General features: G+C 37.6%; 1 protein-coding gene across 1 annotated transcript; it reads left to right on the top strand.

The window, feature by feature from the left end:
* The first annotated feature begins 344 nt into the window (after positions 1-344).
* On the top strand, positions 345-19,230 carry CEP83 (centrosomal protein 83). The gene is made up of 15 exons (XM_059472252.1): positions 345-591; positions 955-1,105; positions 2,322-2,414; positions 2,689-2,820; positions 5,226-5,477; positions 6,738-6,869; positions 8,532-8,646; positions 10,089-10,233; positions 10,365-10,514; positions 11,165-11,240; positions 12,356-12,513; positions 15,316-15,445; positions 16,350-16,453; positions 17,109-17,289; positions 17,968-19,230. Exons 1-15 carry the CDS (start codon positions 443-445, stop codon positions 18,148-18,150), a joined length of 2,151 nt encoding a protein of 716 aa, XP_059328235.1. The 5' UTR covers positions 345-442; the 3' UTR covers positions 18,151-19,230.
* The last annotated feature ends 665 nt before the right edge of the window (positions 19,231-19,895 follow it).

Below are 19,895 nucleotides of genomic sequence, written 5' to 3'. Positions count from 1 at the left end.
CTGATTAAAAAGGCATAAATAGGGCATCATGGTTGGAGTCTCAATGTATAGCATAAGTAAAAATAACATGTCTTGTAATGTTTCAGATAGTAGTGCTTGTTCCTATTTTGTATTGACTCCAATGACCTTCATGTTTAAGTGTATTCTGTGCCACTGGAAGCACTATTACTTCTCTGCCCATGCAACCTGCCCTGAGAAGAGTTGCACTTCCAGTAAAGGTTTCTAATCTGTGTTAAAGCAGAACCAGGATTCTTCTGTACTTAAAGCAAAAGCAGTGTGTGAAACCTTTGAACTGTGAATGTACTTGAATGCTAATCACATGTCCTTGTATTTGTTCAGGTGTCTTGATCTTCTGAGATGCCAGTGTAACCAGTGGATGGTCTTGTAGATCAGTTATACATTAATTGTCTCCTCCATACTCATCGTGAGCAGTCCTCATAAGATGGATGCTTTGGGCAACCTCCTTCCCCTTGTGGGTGAAAGTGGTGAAGCAGCTAATTCACAGGAAATACTAAAACTTTTGATGGATGAAAAAATGCGAAGTGAGCACCACAAAGCAAATTACCAAACTCTAAGGGCAGAACATCTAAGGTACATCAATTTAAGCAAGTTTCTCTATTTGAGTTGTTAAAAGGGGAAGCTAAATGTTGGAAGGGATTTATTTGTATGTGTGAGATGTGTGTTAGCTATTCCTGTGTGTAAGGAGAGATTTTAAGAGATTTTTGTTCATATAGGAAAATAAGCAATTCAAAGTACCTTAAGACGTTGCAGGTGATGTTTCTGCAGCACTTTTTATGCTTATAACTGTGGGATAACTTTTCAATATATTACAGAAAGATGATATTAATAGCTTAGTTCTTATTTGGTGTCCGTATGTTTGCTCCTGTGTGTGAGTCTTTTGAGCTTTAAGGTCTAATTTTAAAAGGTGAATATAAAGTAAATTTTATCTTTCAGATTGCAAGAGGATTATACCAAATCACAAGATGAACTGAAAAGGTTGCTAGTTGAAAAAGAGACTGTACATGACAAATTTCAGCAGCTTCTTGCTGACTTTCAAGAGCAGTTGCTGGCTAAAACACAGGAGCTGGAACAAGTGAAGCAGCAGGTGAGATAATTTACTGGAAGGACTTGGGATGTATTTTTATCATGTAGTAGGACCATGCATATTTTTCTGTTCATGCAGCATGCATACCCAGCTTGGATATATTTCAGATGACTTGAAATTCTCCCAGTCCAAGTAATGGCTCTTCTCTGGAGTGACTATGGGTTGAAAATAGTGTTTCCTTGTTTAACTGAATCATCCAAATCCTGTTGTTAGGTGCTGTGTAAGGCTCTCAGTCTCTATCCATGCTTGCTCTGCTGTTAAGGGTAGAATCATCTGTCTTGGGGGGTAACTTAGGTGCCTAAATCTGTTAGGACAAGTGACTAGAAAGATAGATATTTTTCTTTGTGATGACAGCTTTCTTCTTTCTTTTCTTAAAAAAGTCCCAAACCAAAATCAAGCAAAAAAACTCCTCAACATTGAAGATAACTTGGGTGACACTCTATGCAACTGCTTGTTTCCTTAAAGTAATGCAGGACATATTCTTAGGAAAAAAATATAATATCTAACCAAAGGATCCCAGACTCTGAATGGAAGAGATGTGCCTCAGTACCATATCTAGGACTAGTTTCCAGGGACTCCAGGGTACAGATAAGTGAAAGAAAATTAGAATAAATAAGACTATGTCACAGTTGTGGATGAAACTTTTTGTTTTAAACTATTTCTTGGTAGATAGTTTGTTGTGTGAACCCTGTCAAGAAATTTTAACAAAATACCTTACAGAATCGAGCTTAAGGCCAGGAGTCTTTCCTGATGGTTTTTTCCATTTAAACCAGTATCCATGTACCTGTTGGAGAACACACATCTAATGTGTTTTGCAAATAATTGTTTGGTGTTGCTTGTTTTGATCTTTTTGGGTTGGTTCACTTACTGTTTCAGTTAGATATTAATTCTTTATCTTTCATGTGAGACTGCTTTTCCTTCCCTCATCCCCCACAAAGGAGATAAATCTCTTGGCAATTCAGCCTGAAATTTGTGTTGCTTCTATTGATAAATGCTGACATTCCAAATGCTTGTTATCTTCCCAGAATATTTTTAGTTCACTAATACTTTTTTGCTTTTGTAACTACTATTAAAATTTCTTTAGAAAAGCCTAGAAAATTAAGTAAAATTCCTAAAAACATATTTGAAATACCTTATTCCTGGCCATGTGACCAATCACAGTGTAAATAATATGAATGAATATGACTAATTATTTGTGATACTTTTCTGTTTTAAGGTGCTAACTCCTCAAAAATTAGAACGGTTAAAAGCAAAAATGTATGAGGAATTGGAGTCTCCTATGAGAGAGCGTTATCAGAAGCTAGAAAATGTAAGTCATAAGTATTGAAATTTTATTTCATTTAGAGTAGTGATTGCTGCTTTATAGTTGTTCCTAAAACCTTAGGAAATTAAAACTGAAAGGGGGAGCAAAGTATGGCATCATTTCTCTGGTACTGCTGTCCCAGGCAGGGAAGGTTGAAATAATGGAAGAGGGAGGAGGCAGCATTCAGTTAATCAAAGACAACTTGTGAAGCAATAGAAACATTGCATGGACATTTAAAGGAAATAAATTTGAAAACTTTAATTTTTTTTTTCTAATTTAGGAAGTAGAAAAATACAGAACACTATATAACAAACTTCGTTACGACCATACCTTTCTGAAATCAGAATTTGAGCATCAAAAGGAAGAACATGCACATATTTTAGAAGAGAAGAAAATAAAATATGAGACTGAGGTATGTAGAATATTTTAGTAGCATAGAAAGTATCTCTGACAAAGCTGCTTGAACATCGTGGAACTATTGGTGCTTGAAGGGTTGTCAGTTTGACTGCATTTCATGTTTGTTTCTATTCTCTTCATTCTCAAAGCACTTCTGTGACTTAGCCTAAGGCTGCCTCTATAGATTTGTTCAGTGATGGGTTGCAATATTTGTGCTATTAAAAGTAAGAATAACTTGCTTTCTGGTAAATGACGTTTGCTTAAAGCTGTTTTTAATCACATTTGTGATTTGTGACATGATGCTAATTTGAAATTAATTATCTGACTGACCAATGGAAGTTTAGGCTTTAAATTACTCATGTGGCAACTTATCAAGGAAGATATATTGTTAATAGCAGATAAGGGTATGTTTTGCAATGTACTTACCATGATGTTAGTTTGGATCAAGATAGTGATAATCAAAAGGATACTGAAAACTTTGATAACTTTATTTCATTTGTATTAGCTCCTGAAGAAACCATTTTTTTATTTCTTTGGACTTTCAAAAGTGTATGTAGCTAAATAAATTGTCAGCTTATTTATGTTTTAAATAGATACATCATTGTAAATGAGTTGCAGATGTCATTTGCATATCCATTTAAGTATTTGTCTGCAAGCATATATTCTAGGATGCCAGGTTTGAATGTATTACTCCAAACATCAGACAAAAATCAAAGCAATCATCACTTGCAAAATCAATCCAAGTTTGCAAATGTAGTGCATTAAAAACAGAACAGTTGTCCTTCCTGGAGCTAAACCCACATGCTGCTTTACAGCCTGCCTCTCTCATGGGCTTGTTGAGTTTTTGCTAGTCCTGCAGCTAATTAGCACACTTACACAGAATGCAACTACCTTGAGCCCAGGGCACAGTGTGATCTGGTTTCTCTCAAAGATTTTTTAACATTCCATGTCATTTTGCACAAGGAGGCTATAAAAACATCCTGATTCTTAAATGATGGCTTGGGCATATAATGCAATTGAATCTCCTCATAAAAGGCATTTGGAGGGCTTTTGCTGCAGAAATCAGGTTTGTTCATAGAGAACACTGGTGAAACTTTTAAAAGGACTGCTGCAGATCAGAGTTTGGACTAATCTCCAAATATGGAGAGAATTCTTACATACCTTTCTTTCTTACTCTTCTGGTGTTGCTATTATATTCAGTCCATGTAACTTATTTTGAAGTGTAACAATCTATGAATTTATGTTTGTTAATTACAGTCTCCAGATTGGCTTGTACCTTTTGTAGTACTTTGTGAGAGAAAGTTGGGGTTTTTGTTGTTGTTGTTATTGGGTTTTGGTTTGGGTTTTTTGTTTGTTTGTTTGTTTTTTGGTTTCTAGTCTGTCAGGGCCCAGTCATGTTGGCTGTCTGGAGTTATTAGCAGATTTGAGTTCTGTTGTAATTATAAAATAGAGGAATCATAAGAAGTTGGAAGAGACTCTTTATACTCCAAAATCTTGTTTAAAATATTGAAGTATAATGAGATCAGATTGCTCAGGTCCATGTCCAGCCAAGTCTTGAACATCTGCAAGGATGGGGATTCCATTATTTTTCTGGGCAGACTCTTTCAGTATTTAACCATCTTCATGGTAAACTTTTTTCACAATACGTAGTTGGAACTTCACTTGTTCCGAATTGTGCCTGTTGCCTCTCCTCCCATCACTGTGCATCTTCTCTGAGCTGTGGCTTAGTTCCCTCAGCTTGTCCTTATATGTCATATTCCCCAACCCTCTGAACACCTTAGTGGCCATCTGGACTTGACACAAGCTCCAAGTATAGCTTTACCAGTCCTGGAAAGGGGACAAAGGATCGCTTCCCTGGATCTGCTAGTTATCCCTCTGCCAATCTGCCAGGATTGGATTGGGTGCTCTGCTGACTGACCTTTAGCTTGTTGTCCACTAGGACCCCCGGATCCTTTTCCATGGAGATGCTGCCTCCCCTTGCTATGGGCCTGTACTGTTGCACTGGATTACTCCATCTCAGATGTGTGTCTTGCTCCTCTTATTGAAGAGGATCCAGTTCTGTCCATTCCTTCAGCTTGTCCAGATTCTTCTGGATAGCAGTTTTGCCTTCCAACAGATTGACCATTTCCCCCCAGTTTTGACACCCAGTTTGGTGTCAAACTCAAGCTTGCTGAAAGTGATTCCATGCCATCATCCAGCTTGCTAATGAGGACATCAACCAGTGTTGCACTCTGTAGTGTTCACAAAAAGACCACGCTAATAACAGGCATTCAGGTGGTCTTGCTTTGAATTTCCTACTCTAAGCAAATGAATGTTTAATGTCCACTGCTACTCTTTTCTGAATTGTTAACTACTGTAAATATTGCTGCCTGACACCTAACCAATGTAAGAACTTTTATTTTTCTGATTAACAACTGTCAGATTGCAAGACTGGATAAAGATAAGGAAGAACTCCATAATCAGCTACTTAGCATTGATCCCACAAGGGACAGTAAACGTGTGGAGGCACTTTCCAGAGAAAAGGCACAACTGTGCCAGAAATTAAAAGCCTTAGAAGCAGAAGTCGAAGAACTAAGAGCAGAAAGACACAACAGTGTTGTGCAAGCAGAAAATGTTCAAAGAGTACAAGCACGACAGTTAGCTGACATGCAGACTGTGATTCGATCTCTAGAGGTAAGATTTTCTGTTCTTATTTTGCCTCCCTGTAGAGTGCAGTAAGAATAGCACTTGGCCTGACAGAACTGTCACAGAAATCACTGATAATTTTGCCATTGACTCCACAATTTGAATTTCTACATTTCAGATTTAAAGTCAAATTGTAGTTGACTGGGAGTCATGCACTGCCAGTTCAACTTTGGAAAGTCTCTCAACTGAGAGACTATGCTGAATGATTATCCTTTCAAAACAAGCGAGTCATATCCATATTTGTAGTCAGTAAGAGGGTCATGTCAACCCTTGCCACTTGCTGGACTTAGAAACCAATATGTTAATAATCTGCTGCAGAAAATTCTTTATTCTTTTCAAGAATGTCACATGATGCACCCCTCTTTAGCCCCTTCATCATCTGTCATTGTCCTATGCCTCTTCTTGCTCCACCACATTACTGCAGTTGTTTAGTACTCAGCTGTTGCTCTCCTTAGTATTTCTGGACTGTTGCACTTTTCCCAAGATTCTACTGTATTCCTCCACATCTTCTGTCAGTCCTTGCTACCGCTCTAGGCAGTGAGCCTCTTCATCTAGATTTTTTGCACAGTTGCAGCATGCAGATAGATGGTTCTTTTTTTTTTTTTTTTTTTTTTTGTTACTATTATCAGTGCTGTATACTTCAGTTATAAAATGCTCTGATCTCAACTTAAAAAGTGCTGTAATCTTCTTAGACAGCTTTAAAGAGAGCCCTGCTGAAAACAGAAGTGTTTAGAAAAAGCAAGGTGAAATCATGTATTAGATTATCTTTTTGATGTTCACTAAAGATCAGGGTCTTGTCTTGTAAAGATCAGAGTCTATAATGCAGAAATTGCATTTTATTTCCTCTCCAGGATGTTAATTTTTCCATCAGTATAACTGCATAGGCCAGCATATTACACTTTGTGAACACTAATTGTAGTTACACTGTTTATAGCCCAGTAATTTAGTGGTGAGCACACCTGCTGCCTCCTAAGTAAGTCAGATTACATCACTCCTTATCAAGGAGGATTGAAGATGGCAGTGATTCTGTGTTGGAGGTGTTAGTAAAAATAGTTGTGCCTTTCCAGTAAAATTCAAGACCCTTGTTGTATTGGAATATATGATAGAACAAAGTTGAATATTTATATGTAATACTATATATTATAATGAGACAGTAATATCTGAAAGCCCAGATCAGCTAAAGGTTTCAAATGAGTAACAAGAAGCAACCCAGCTCCAAAAATCCTAAAAATACTTCCTTCATTCAAGGCAGAAAAGAAGTCTGCTGAACTGCAGGTTGATCGCATTGAGAAAGAGCTGCAGATGAGTCATGAGCAAAACATTCTCTTAACTAGCAAACTCCACAAAGCTGAACGAGAAGTCAATTCCTTAGCTGCTCAAGTAAGTACTTTTATGGTGTCTAAAATATATTTTTCACATTCTTTTATGTTTTTCTGCTTATATTTTAGACTAAAAGTTACAATGTCATCTGCTGTGACTTAAAATAGATATGGAATTTTTCCCTCAATTCCAGTTGAAAGACAAAGAATATATGACTTTACAGGAGATATGTCATACCTGGAAGTCTCTCTAAAGATTGAGGTTATGTTGTTACTATTCCTTCTTCTAGATCTTTTTCCTGAACAGAACAAGACTTGTGAAGTGGTATCTTTATATTCATGTTTTCAATGTTCATGAAAGCAGTCAGCCTAAAACTGATCTTTCTATCTTTTTTTTTTCTTTTTCTGGAGGTCTTAAAAACTATCCTCTGAATGGGCTGTGTTAGCTACAGGAAGCAAGCTGCATTGGAATTACTTGTGGAGATTTAGGTTAGATTAGAAGCAGAGTAATCACGTTAGCATAGCTTTTTTCTTTGGTTAATGCCAGCATAGCTTGTACAGAAACATTTCAGTACAGAATTACATCACAGCATTTTAAGTTGACCATTGTCTTAAAACATACTTGAGTGACTTTGTTGTGTTGGCACCAGGTCTTAGAGGTTTCGTTTTATGATTGTATGCTTTTCCTTTTTTTTCTTTGAGATCTTTTTACAGTGCATATTTGAGTGCTAAGTATTTAATTTTGGTGATTCATTAAAATAAGTTTTAATTTACCACAGGAATAAGGTGTAGCTATACTGCTATTTAAAGCCTCTTTATGTAATATACCCTACTTGGCCCCCATGAATGCTCAATAGGAAGGGAAAACTTCTGGTAAAGATTTTTCAGTCATTTCCCAGAATATATAGAATATTGTTACAGTCTTTATTTTTGTATCAACTGGTCTTCTCTGCTCCCCTCCAGAAGCAGGAGAAAATAAAATATTACAGTCATGTTTCTCAAAGGGAGGAAAATAAAAGCTTTATTATAGTAACCTCCACCTGCTTCTGCTCCCACTCAAACCTATTCCTGAGCACAGGTGCATGTTTGTCCTCTGGATCTTCTGCCTTAAAAAAGCCACCTTAAATCTTTTCAAGTTGCCCTGAATGTTATCAACTTGATATATAAGCAACTAAATCTTCCATGTAGTTACTTAATAAGCTACTGTGTCATTCTTAACCTTTTGCCACTTGTATATGCAAGCAGGTTGTAATTACATTTGTCATTGTGAATGGATTTTTCATTATAAGTGCTTTTCTCCAGATATTTAATTCGCATTGACCGTGTAATTACTGCGTTCAAATGCCTAAACTATAGAAAGTTTCCATGCAAGCAGTAATTTTCATTGATTTGATGTTCTTAAGGCTCCTACTTTTATGAGGCCATTTGATATGTCTGTAGAGCAGTATTTGATTTAAAATGCACTTCAAGACTATGCAGACCTGGATTTTGAGAAATTGAGTAGCACTCCAGGAGGCCAGGGAGACTATAAGTAGTTACCAAATTGAAATTACTTGGGGAAGTAGTTGATATTCTGGCTTTGGATATCACTGTTTTGATTTACTTGTGGAGATTCAATTTAATTTTATTTTAGCTTGATTCTGAGGTATCTTTAGTCAGAAGTAAAGTAAATATACATAAATTTATTATAGTTAATTTGACATTGGTTTTTACTAACTCATAGGTAAAAGAACTTAAACATTCACATAAGTTGGAGGTAACAAATGTCAAACTGGAGGCAGCAAGAACAAAGAGTGAAGTAGAAAGAGAGAGAAACAAGATTCAAAGTGAAATGGATGGTAAAGTATGAAATTATTTTGTAATTATTTCATCTATTTACTTCAATTAGAATAATACAACTGTTTTTTTGTCTGAATGCTCCCCAGCAGTCTTCAGCTTCTACTTCTGGTCTAGGTGATAGATCTAACAATTCATTTGGTATTTGAAATAATTGTGTTATTTCACTTGCTCTGCCAGGCAAAGAACAATTGAGAGCAGTTTTTCATTTATGTAAATTAGTGCATTTGTGACACAATTTGAGCATAATCTGTTTCAAATTATGTACTTCATATGGTTATTTTTTTCTATTATTGGTAAATTCTCGAGTCTTTCATACTCTGCTTGAAACCGTATCGTGCCACAGAGCTTCAGTGGTTGGGTTTTTTGATTCTGTGTCTGTGGAATTGATACCAATTCCGTAAGGCTGCCACATGAAACAAAATACAACACCTAGCTCATTCTTTGAAGGGAACAGGCATTGCTGTAAGCTACCTGATGCAGCTGAGTATCTAGGCAACTTGAAATAGCTTTCTAGAGTGAAAAGGCCAAAGCTTTCTAGTACTAGTTGTGTTTAAATCACACAACTACACAATTACACCGTTTTAAAGAGAACTGTCCTCATTGATTGGCCATAGCCCCAAAACAGTACATTTGTCTTCCTGAAATAGTTGTTTCTGTTCACTTGCTTTAATAGTAAGTTCGCTAAGAGCAATGAAAAAGTGGTGTTTTCTGTATTGACAATATGCTTACAGTGTATTGCAAACTAGAAATGTTGGCTCTGTGAAATATGAAACTGAATACAGACAAGATTTAAGTTAACCTGAACCAACTGTGGAATTCCATTTGCATTGCTGAATTAGCTGAATAACCAGGAGTCACTGTTAGAGCATGTTGGGTTATTTGTCAGTGAATACAGGTGTCAGTTACAAGATTTTAGTTTGTATAATTTTTCCCTGCCTATGAAGTCATGGTTCTAGAAATGTCTCATTTGGTAATATAGGTGGATTAAAATTGAGATTTGTTGTTGCCCAGTTACTGGTTTCAATGACAACCAGTTTCTGTTTACTGTAAGCTTTTTCCGAAAATGAAAATTTTCTTGCTTGACCTTTGCATAGCTGTTATGGAACAGACACAAATGCTTTGTATAAATTGCTGTGGAGTTTAAATCTGTAATAATATTAACTGTTTAATTACTATCATTTATTAAAGTAAGAAACTCTCATAGACAGTTATTCCAGTGTAATGGTTACTTTTCAAAAGTTTTGGAAATATAACTGTTATACTTAGAAAGGTCTCTTCTTGTTTTCTTGTGTTTTGTTTTTTTCTCCTTCCCCCATTAATTCTGTCATTTGAATTGAGATTTTTAGTTCCCTTTTGTGAATTTATAAAGTCATTTGAATATAGGTTCCTAGGAGGTTCTTACCAATAATGACATGTTTAACTTTTTTAATGTATAATGCAGGGTTGCTGTCTGACAAGGAAATTCTTACTGCAGCTGTTGAGCGACATAAAGTGCTCTTAGTGGAAAAGGATCGGGAGCTAATTCGTAAAGTGCAAGCTGCCAAAGAGGAAGTTTTTGACAATATTGCAGCCTTACAGAATGAAAAGTATGTCTACTGATTGCCTCCTCAGTTTCTAAAAGAGGATGGTTTTGTGATTCTTTTAAAAATATCACTCTGAACTAAACACTTCTGACATTTTCTAGTGATTCTTGTGTGTATGTTGAATAATGTTTTAGGTTAGAACTCGAAAACAGACTAGCTGATCTAGAAAAGATGAAACTGGAACAAGATTCTTGGAGGCAGTCTGAAAAGGATCAGTATGAAGAGAAACTACGTGCTGTGCAGATGGCAGAAGAATCTAGCAAAAAGGAACTTCAGCGTTTGCGGTAGTGTGACTTTTCTAATCTAATCTTAGCACAGATTTCTCATTTTCCCTCCTTAATGTCTTTACAGTAGACAGTATGAAAGCTTACTATTCATAGAGACAGAAGTCTTCATAATGAAGTGTTCACTGGTGTAGATTAAACAGGATTATCTTTTGCACTACGTAAAAAAGAGTGCAGAATTAAAAATTAACTGTTTGAGATGGTGACCCTTTTCGTCCAAACCTTTAAGTGTTATTTTCAATGACCCTTTTGAAGTAATAATTTGGCAATACAACTTTGTTAAAACTAGTTTAGTGCTGGCTGCTGACATAGCCCCAGTGTTAGAGTAAATAATTTCTCATTCCACAATGGCACCATAGCAGAAATTGGCAATCTGAGACCGAATATGATATCTCAGAGTTGGTTATTATGGTTGGGAGTTTACTTAGCTTACTAAAATTGAAGGTTAGCATGATAAAATTAATCATACTCCAAAAGTCTTATTCCTATGTGAATTCCAAGAATGAATAGAAATATATTTTCAGTGCTTTTTTAGTTAAATATTTATTAGCCTTTCAAATAATGCTATTTATTTGTCAGGCTGATTTGTCCTAATTTATAGCATTGGAATTTTGATTAGATAAAAATAAGGATGTCTTACACAATTTTAGATTAAAAATTCAACAGCAAGCTATGCAGACAAAAGAGCTGGAAGAAAAGAAATGTGAAAATGCTGATCTGAAACAGGTAAGGTTTTATTGCATTTTAATGTTGTATAAAGAAATACATTCTTTCCTGTAGTTACCATGTCCTGCGTTTGAAGATTAGATTGAATTTTTAAGGCTTTTTTTTTTTCCCCTAGAGGGATGAAATGTGTACTTCAGATATTTAAAGGAGAAGTGTTCAGAAATCAGTTGTGCTTTCCTGGACCTCTATAAATGGATTACAGTTTTTTGCTTCATGTGTTTTGTGGGTAACAGGGATTTCAAAGCTGAATGTTTATAGACTGGTATATTGAATATGGTTATGCACTATTTAACTGGAGATTCAGTTGCCATGGAGACTTATAAATTGTTTCTAGGTAATGCTTTGCATTTACACTGCGTCTCTCATCTAAGGTTCTTCAAGTGTTTAACAGATGTTTCATAAATGAACAACTAGTGTAAAGATGTATATTTCTATTGCATAGTCAATTGATGGCAGTGTTGAAAACCAAACCTATTTTTTTTAACTCCTGCTTGCCTGTGATGTTATTTAGTAGGTAATAACAATAGCTGTGCATCAAAGTACTCTGCAAGCTGTGTGCACTAGAAGTTTGAGACACTTATTTTTTCCTCCAGAAATCAGAAATTGGGGGATCTAAGTGTCCATGTGAGGGGAGGAAAAGGAAAGGGAAATGATCATTTGTGTATGCTGGCTGCAGAGGTTGGACTTTTCAGTGCTTCCTTGTTTTGTGAACTGATTGGTACACTCCTGTTGGCTGTAACACTCAGTATGTTATGGAACAGAAGAGCCTGGAAAGCTCCACAGCTCTGCTGCTAAATATTTCGTGGTCCTCGAGTTCTGTTCAGGCCTGGGGCTGAAGTGTTGGATTTCTGAAGTTCTGGGGGACACTTCAGTGGCAGAAGCATCCTGCCTATCTTTCTCATTTTAACTACAACAGAAACCCTTTATCTTGTAGTGATTTACTGTAAAGCTTCTGGAGAAAGTGTTGAGTAAAGAGAAAAGAAACGAGTAAAAAAGGCTAATGAAAAGCTAAAGCTAGTTGGTGTCTCCATTTTGCATTGTCTCAGTATCTCAAAATCAGTTGCTGGTTATTTGCATATCTTCTGAAATAGAAAAATTCTTTTTTGTTTTGGCAGCAAATAAATGATATCCGACTCCAGCTTGCCTCACTTTCTCAATCAGAAAAAGATTTGCTGGAATCTAATCAAAAGTTGAAGGAAATAATAGAGAGATTGAAACAAGAATGTCAACATGCAAGGGCTCAGGCAGAGAAAGCTCAACTGGAAACAGAGAAGTAATTTTTTTCTTTTGGCTTTATTTTTCATGCTGCTTGTGTTCTTCTCATATGGATTACTTAACTGTGGATTGTAGATTCTGAATAAAGTCAGAAGGTTAAAATGATCAGGAAATATTGAACAGTTGTAAAAAATGGCTGTACATTCTGTGGGCATAGCATGTATAAAAGCTTTCCTCATGTCAGCTTTAAAAACAGAGGAGTTTGTTTCCATTGGTTTCCATTTGTATCTGTTAAAATTAATTATTGATTATTGAGATACACTTCTTGCATAAATTGAAATTCTACTTGACTGAAGAGGGCGTCAAACTTCTATAGGTATAAATGGATCTAGAGTTTCAGAGAGTTCTTTTAAGAGTGTTTAAGCTGTATGTGTGAAAAGAGCATTCAAGCATTGTATTATGCATGATAAGGTTACACAGTCCCAGTCAGTATATGTGTGAATACTTCTTTCCCTTTCCCACTAGCTACTTTTAGCTGATATGAAGTAAGTAAAAGCTTATAAAATATCTTCTAGTTCCTCTCATCAAAATTAAAAATAATCACTTTCCTTTTTTTGCACAAGCTTGACCACATGTCAACAAAGTATGACAATAAATGATGAAGGAAGCCAAATTTTATTCAGATTCCATACAGAAATGAACACCTTCCTGGAATTTAAAGATCAGTTTGTCAGTCTGAAATGGTTTTTCAGAATTTACTAGTTTAGTAACCCAGTATTTGTCAAACTAGTACTGGATTATTGTGTGGTGGGTGCTTCAGAAAGTCGGTGTCCCAGATTAAATGCAACATTTCCAAAGGATATTATGTAACTTTTGTTTTAACATCTCTTTTCCTATTAATTGATACTGCAATTGCTATGTTGTCATTAGTTTAAGTAGTGCTTTTCAATTCAACATTTGAAGATATTATTGCATTTGGATGGCAGAGTATGTCAAAAGCACATTAAATATTTGGATGTTTGCTTTAGGGAGGTGTACTCACATGTTGAGTGAGATCATTGCTGTTACTTGAATGAGGCTGTCATTGTCATTTACATATTTATGGATCACAAAACAGTCAGGATTAGTTTTTCCTGGGAAGGCAGTGGAAGGAACTTGTCAGTCTCAGAGATCATTGTATACAAGTATGTAGGTACTGAGAGATGCACTTCAGTCCTCAGAGATCATTGTGTACAAGTATGTAGGTACTGAGAGATGCACTAAGGTTGGTACTGCAGAAATGAAGCAGCTTTGTAGTCTGCATGTAATTCCTGCAGGCCTGTGCCACTGCTACCGTGGAAGCCTTGGGTCATGTTCCCATTGTTTTTGTGAATCTGTGAGTGATAGAACCTCCTTCCTCAGTTCAGTAAATTCTTATGAGCTTGAACACCAAAGAGTTAATTGCACCAAAGCAAGAGGAAGTGAAATAGGGACCAAAAGATGAGACAACAAGATAAAAAGTTCCAGATAAATAGTGCCAGTTGAGCATTGAGCATAAGTAGGCAAAGCTGCTGCATATCTGGCTGTGTCAATCTTAAGCTTGGAAATGAAAATGTGAAAGGAGAAAAACAGCTGAAGGCAAACTATGAGCCTGATACAGATCAGAGATGAGCTCAAACAGGGACTTGTTTAGCATTTTAGTGCTAATGGAACAATATTAGTGGCATTTAAACCAAACAACAACAAAAACGAAAACACAAAACACCTCTAGAAACCCTCACACCTAACTCAAGCATTTTAAACCATTGCTTCAGCTGAAATCCTTTTACTGCTAAGCAGTGCTCATCCAGAATGCTTTGGTTCCTGGGTGCTAGTAGTTATATGCAGTCCAGAGTGAGGTACAAGCCATGCTGCATCAACTAGAAGAGCCATGACAGGTGACACAGGGGCCAGGACTCTGTTTCCCAAGTGAGAGTGGATGATGCCCAATATTTCTACTGTGGAGAAGGGAGAGGTGGTTTGGTGAGAAATTTATGGAGATGCATTCAGAGTCCCTGCAGGGAAAATGCATCTGCCTGGGACTGGAGTAGTAGTGGAAGCACTAATACCAGGCCTTGGTCTTCTTAAAATCTGCTAGATAGAATCTCACCATTTGATTTTAATTTTTAGCAGTAATGTAATTAAATATTCCATTAATTCTTGCCTGCTTTGACTCGCAATGCAGGCAGCCCAAACAAACAAGGCAGCACAGAGAAATGGCTCCTTTCCTGTATACTGCTGGAGAACACAGCCTAATTTTTATGTGTTGTAACCATGCAAAAGTCTAAACAGATAACATATGCCTTTGGTGGTGTGTGTTCAGCTGGAATGTTGTCTAGTAAACCATATTAGTGGGAGCTTCTTGTTGAGCTGGTGTTTGTTCTGGTTGGGAACACGTCCTAAGCAAGTCTGTTATGAAGATTTAGTAGACCCCATAGGGCAGCACCCTGCTCTCCTAAACAGAGAAGGTAGTTGTCAACAGTTCTGACAACTGATGTTTGGAATAGGCATCTGCTCTTGTGTTCTACTATGATGGTTTGACCTGAATTGAGGAATTTTCTCTGGGGGGTTTGGCAGCATGCTGATCCAACAAGACACCAACAATCAGCTTCTCGGAATCAGTTTTCAAATTTTGATAGTTAAAGAAATCCTAGGATAATGCACAGGTTCAAATGTCGTAGTCACAATTAGATTGTTAACATAACAAAATTTACATCAGATCCTTTAAGTATATAAAAGTAGGAGTTGTGAAAAGATGCATCTGTTTTAAGAGCCTTAAGGTATTAACTGAATGTGCTGCTTTGTATGGCCTCTTGATTTTTTTGCCCTGATTTTTCCAAAGAACTTCAGAATACCAGCGTATGGAATGGCTGCAGGAGAAGCATGTGCTTACACAGCGTGTCACAGAGTATGAAGAGAAATACAAGCAAATGAAGAACAAGCTATGTCGAGCTGCTGTTGCTCAGAAGAAGGCACGTTGTCTCTTCCGTTTTGAATGATCCACCCTGTGTAAAGTTCAGCTTTATGTTGGCCAACTAGAATGGTTTCAATGTTAAGAGTTTATTTGCAATCTGATGTATATAATAACTAAATATATTGGGTTCTTCAAGATTAGCATAGAAATAGGTTGAATGACCTGAAAAATAATATTACAGCCAACAACTTTGTTATAATGCCATCAAAGATTTTGTGAGCCTTTCTTTGCACATACATGTGCATTGATTGTTAAGAGGTGAACCCCTTGATGAGAGAGGATGATGATACTAGATACTAGACAAATGATGTTCTACTTTTCCTTGATGGAATATTAAAATTTTATTTCTTCTCCTAAGCTTACTTTTTAAGAAATAATTTGAAAGGAAAAGCAGGTAGAACCTCAAGATTAATTAGCAGTGTTATACATTCAACGTAGGTTATGAAACCTACCAGTGTCTTTTAAGGTTATGGAAAGTTAAGATCAATATGAGAAAAAAAGCCATAAAAACCAAACAACAAAAAACCCAACAAAAACCAAAACAAAAAACAAAAACAGGAAGCATACTTTTTTGGTTATACTTATGCTTGTTTCTATGTGTCCGTTTAAAGGATGACCATTGTGATTCTCAGATACTGCTAATGTTTGTTAGCACAGCTGGTCACTGACCAACAACTGACTGGCAGTTGTGCCTCTTTCATTCCCAGCTATGGATCATTTTCCATCTCTTCTGCTTCCCAACATGGCAATCTAAGCACCTTCAAACAATACAGCATCTCTTCTTAAGGAAGGAAACTCCTATAAAGTGTCACAGCTTGAAACCACATACAGTTTAGATTTAATTTTTACAGGATCTAATCTATTAAGGTATTACTTAGCTGTTTGAAATATCTGTTTTACAGAGAAAAACTCTCAATGACAATAAACAAAGGAGGATGCATGAGAAAATAGAACTTTTGGAAGCCAAAATGGAAGAACTAGAAAAGGAAAATCAAGTGTTAAATAGGTAATTAACTTTGCTTTTTCTTAGCTTGAATAATTACATATGCTCAAGGTATGACTTACAAATATGGAGTATTTTTGAAGATACATGGTACCTATGTTAGTAACCAGAGTCCAGTCTAATGGCCTTTACAGCATTCTTTGAATAGATTCTGTTTAGGATGGGCAGCTGAGATCTTATGAGACAGTTGCAGGGCTGTCTCTTCAAGAAGAAAAAGAGAAAAAAATACCTGATAGGCGCAGTTGCAGGAATCCCTTTAAAAGAAGGAAGTGAACAAGACATCAGAATTGCAAGAGAAACAGACATGGCATCCTCTTTGAAAGGTGAAGTCCTGGTTTTTCCCTCTTCATTGAGCCCCTATGGAGGGCTTGATTTTAATAACTAATGTAGCTTCACTGACTCACTACTGTGAATGGTAATAAAAGCTTAATTTATTTTATGTAAACTCTAATCTATAATAGAGCAGATAGCTAAATATGTAGAGGGGCATTTAGACAGATGTGTAGGCAAAAGAACATACACAGATCTACCTTCCAGTTCTTCTGAGTAAGGATAGGTGGAAACTGGAGGTGTTAAACAGCAGAGCACTCGTGGAGAGCTGTGCTGCTGTGTTGGGATAACAAAGATCTTGAGCAATAAACCATCTGTTATTTCCTAGACAGAATGTTTCCTCTGAAGAATATGCTCGCCTCCAGAAGAGGCTGAAGGACTTGCAGCGTCGGCACAATGAATTCCGGAGTATAATTCTGAGTCCTGACATACCGGCACTCAACCCAGTCGGTGTAACCCCATCGTCTGCCGGGCCTCCTGGGCCTGCAGCGTCCTTCTCCTTTCTTCAGGTGGGATATAGCACAAGCTGTGAAAATAATACAGCAAAAGAGGCTACTGAAATAGTTCTTTTTTACTGACCTTAGTCTTAAGGAAGGCGTATTTCATCTTTGAACAGAAGTAAGAAATTTTGAGTTGTCTGGAGATGTTCCTTCCCTTCATCGCAATAGGAAGGAGTACTTGAAAGACAAAGGAAAACGTTATGGAATGTAACAAGTTTTAAGCCAATTCTCCATACTTTGTCCTTCCCCTCAGAGGCTTCAAATGGCTCCTTCTGAGCAAGGAATGCTACTGTTGCTCTCACACCATGGTTTCATTATTGCAAAGCAGTATTGCTGCTTTTGATTTCTTGTGTGGTTAAAAGTCTTAGGTTGAGCAGCTGAGGGTGAAAATCTCTCTGGCTGAGGTTGAGCAGGTTGACTTTACAGATTCATGGTTACTGAGACCTCAGGTTTATGTGCTCCTTCATCTGAGAGGAGGAACATCTGCAAATGTATTTCTTCCTGATGCTGTTCATCAAGAATATCAGAATAATACCTGTGAAACATTGATGAGTAAAATTTAACAAATATGGATGTTCTGGACTTTACAGTTTTTATTTTTCTTAAAGAAAATGAATGTATTGCTCATTTTGGTCCCTTGTGTGTAAAATGTAAGAGAGCCACATTCTTTTTCCTTTAAATTTCAAGGAGGAGCAGCATCAAAGAGAGCTTGCCCTGCTTGGCAAGCGATTGGAAGAATTAGAAACCAGACAAAGAAAACAGCTGGAAGATCTTGGACCGTCTAGAGAGCGGGTAATGGTGGGATGTGGGGACTTGGCAAGAAATAAGATCACTGGGGAAAATGAAGCACAAAGTGAGGACTCCAAATAAAATCTGCATACTTTTTGTACTGTTAGCTTTCAATAACTTATCCTTTGTACATGCTTTTCATATTTTGCCAAAAACATGGTTGTGTGTGCCTGAATAGCATAAAATATATTCTGCATAGTTACCCGTTTGTGGCTCAACTTGTTTTACTGCTGTATTGAAGGACCAGCAGGTCTAAGGACTTTTCTCACTGGGAATCATACAAAGAATATGCAGGGTTGCCATTCATGAGGAGGCTACACCCTGAATTTGTGTTACCAGTGCAATGATATTTTGCATAGCAGCAGTTACAGGCTCAATAATGAGATTCAATTGCAGACTTTTTCTGGTCCACTTGACTTCCCAGTTCTCTGAAGTGCTGCTTCTCTGGGCATGTGTAGGGGAAGTGAAGTGCCTTCCACTATAAGCTAAGAGCAGGTTTGGGATGATTTGATGAAGCTGAATAGCCACAAGTCTGTTGGACCTGATGTGCATCTCAGGGCCCCGAGGGAACTGGCTGATGTTGTTGCTTGTTTGGACATCATGGCAATCACGTGATGCCCTCAGTGACTGGAAAAAGGGAAACTATGCTCCCATTTTTAAAAAGGGAAGAAAGGATGAACCATGAAACTACAGACTGGTGTGCCTCACCTCAGTGTCTGTGATGATCATGGAGCAGATCCTTCTAGATGTGCTGAGGCAAGTGAAAGACAAGGAGGGCAGCCAAGGTAGCCATCATGCCTTTTCTATGGGCAAATTGTGCCTGAGCAATATGGCCCTGTATGATGGAGTGACAGCAATGGTTGACAGGGAAACACCAACAAATGTCATCATTTAGACTTCTGTGAAGCCTTTGGTACAGTCCCACATGACATGGCTGATCTCCAGACAGAAAGGACATGGATTTGATGGGTGAATTGTCATTCAGTGGATAAGGAATTGGCTGATGGACACAGGCAGAGTTGTAGTCCATGGCTCCATGTCCAGGTAGAGGATGGTGCTGAGTGAAGTCTCTCAGAGCTCACTCTTGGGACTGATGCTCTTCAGTACCTTCACTGATGTCTGGCAGTGAGGTCAAGTGCAGCCTCAGCAGGGTTGCTGACACAACAGAAGGAAGGGATGTCATCCAGACGTGGGCCCATGGGGACATTATGTAGTTCAGCAAGTCCAAGTGCAAGGTGCTGCATCCGGGTAGGGAAAATCCCAAATGTGACTATAGTCTGGGAAAAGAAGTCACTGAGACCAGCCCTGCAGAGAAGGACAGTGGAGTTCTCATGGATGAAAGGCTGGTCATGAGCCAGCAGTGTGCATTCACAACCCAGAAGCCCAACCACATCCTGGGCTGCAGCAAAAGCAGCATGGCCAGCAGGGAAAGGGAGGCTTCGGGGAGACATTATCCTTCCAGTATCTAAAGGGGGCTATAAAACTGAGGGGGACATTTTTCTATGTCCAGAGAGTGTCAGAGGACAAAGGACAACAGTTTTAAACTGAAAAAGGGCAGGTTTCAATATTAGGAAGAAATCCTTTACTGTGGAGGTGGTGAGGAACTGGAACAGGTTGTCCAGAGAAGCTGTGGATGTCCCATCACTGGAAGTGTTCAAGGCCAGGTTGGATGGGGTTTTGAGCAACCTGTAATAGTGGAAGGTGTGCCTGCCCGTGGCAGAGGGATTGGGACCAGATGATCTTTGGTCCCTTCCAACACAAACCATTCTGTGATTCTGTGAACTATTGCCAAGATCCCTTCTCAATAAGGTTTGTTTTTCTGTTTT

This window comes from Ammospiza nelsoni, chromosome 5 (assembly GCF_027579445.1).
Source record: "Ammospiza nelsoni isolate bAmmNel1 chromosome 5, bAmmNel1.pri, whole genome shotgun sequence".
Classification (NCBI taxonomy): Eukaryota; Metazoa; Chordata; class Aves; order Passeriformes; family Passerellidae; genus Ammospiza; species Ammospiza nelsoni.
This window is presented reverse-complemented; position numbering and strand designations above follow the sequence as displayed.

What these genes read in the sequence shown, in the direction of transcription:
- CEP83 (XM_059472252.1), top strand. Translation starts at nt 443, where the DNA reads ATGGATGCTTTGGGCAACCTCCTTCCCCTTGTGGGTGAAAGTGGTGAA. An exon ending in GCAGCCTTACAGAATGAAAA is followed by an intron (nt 10,234 to 10,364) that starts GTATGTCTACTG and finishes ATAATGTTTTAG; the next exon opens with GTTAGAACTCGAAAACAGAC. An exon ending in CGTCCTTCTCCTTTCTTCAG is followed by an intron (nt 17,290 to 17,967) that starts GTGGGATATAGC and finishes TTAAATTTCAAG; the next exon opens with GAGGAGCAGCATCAAAGAGA.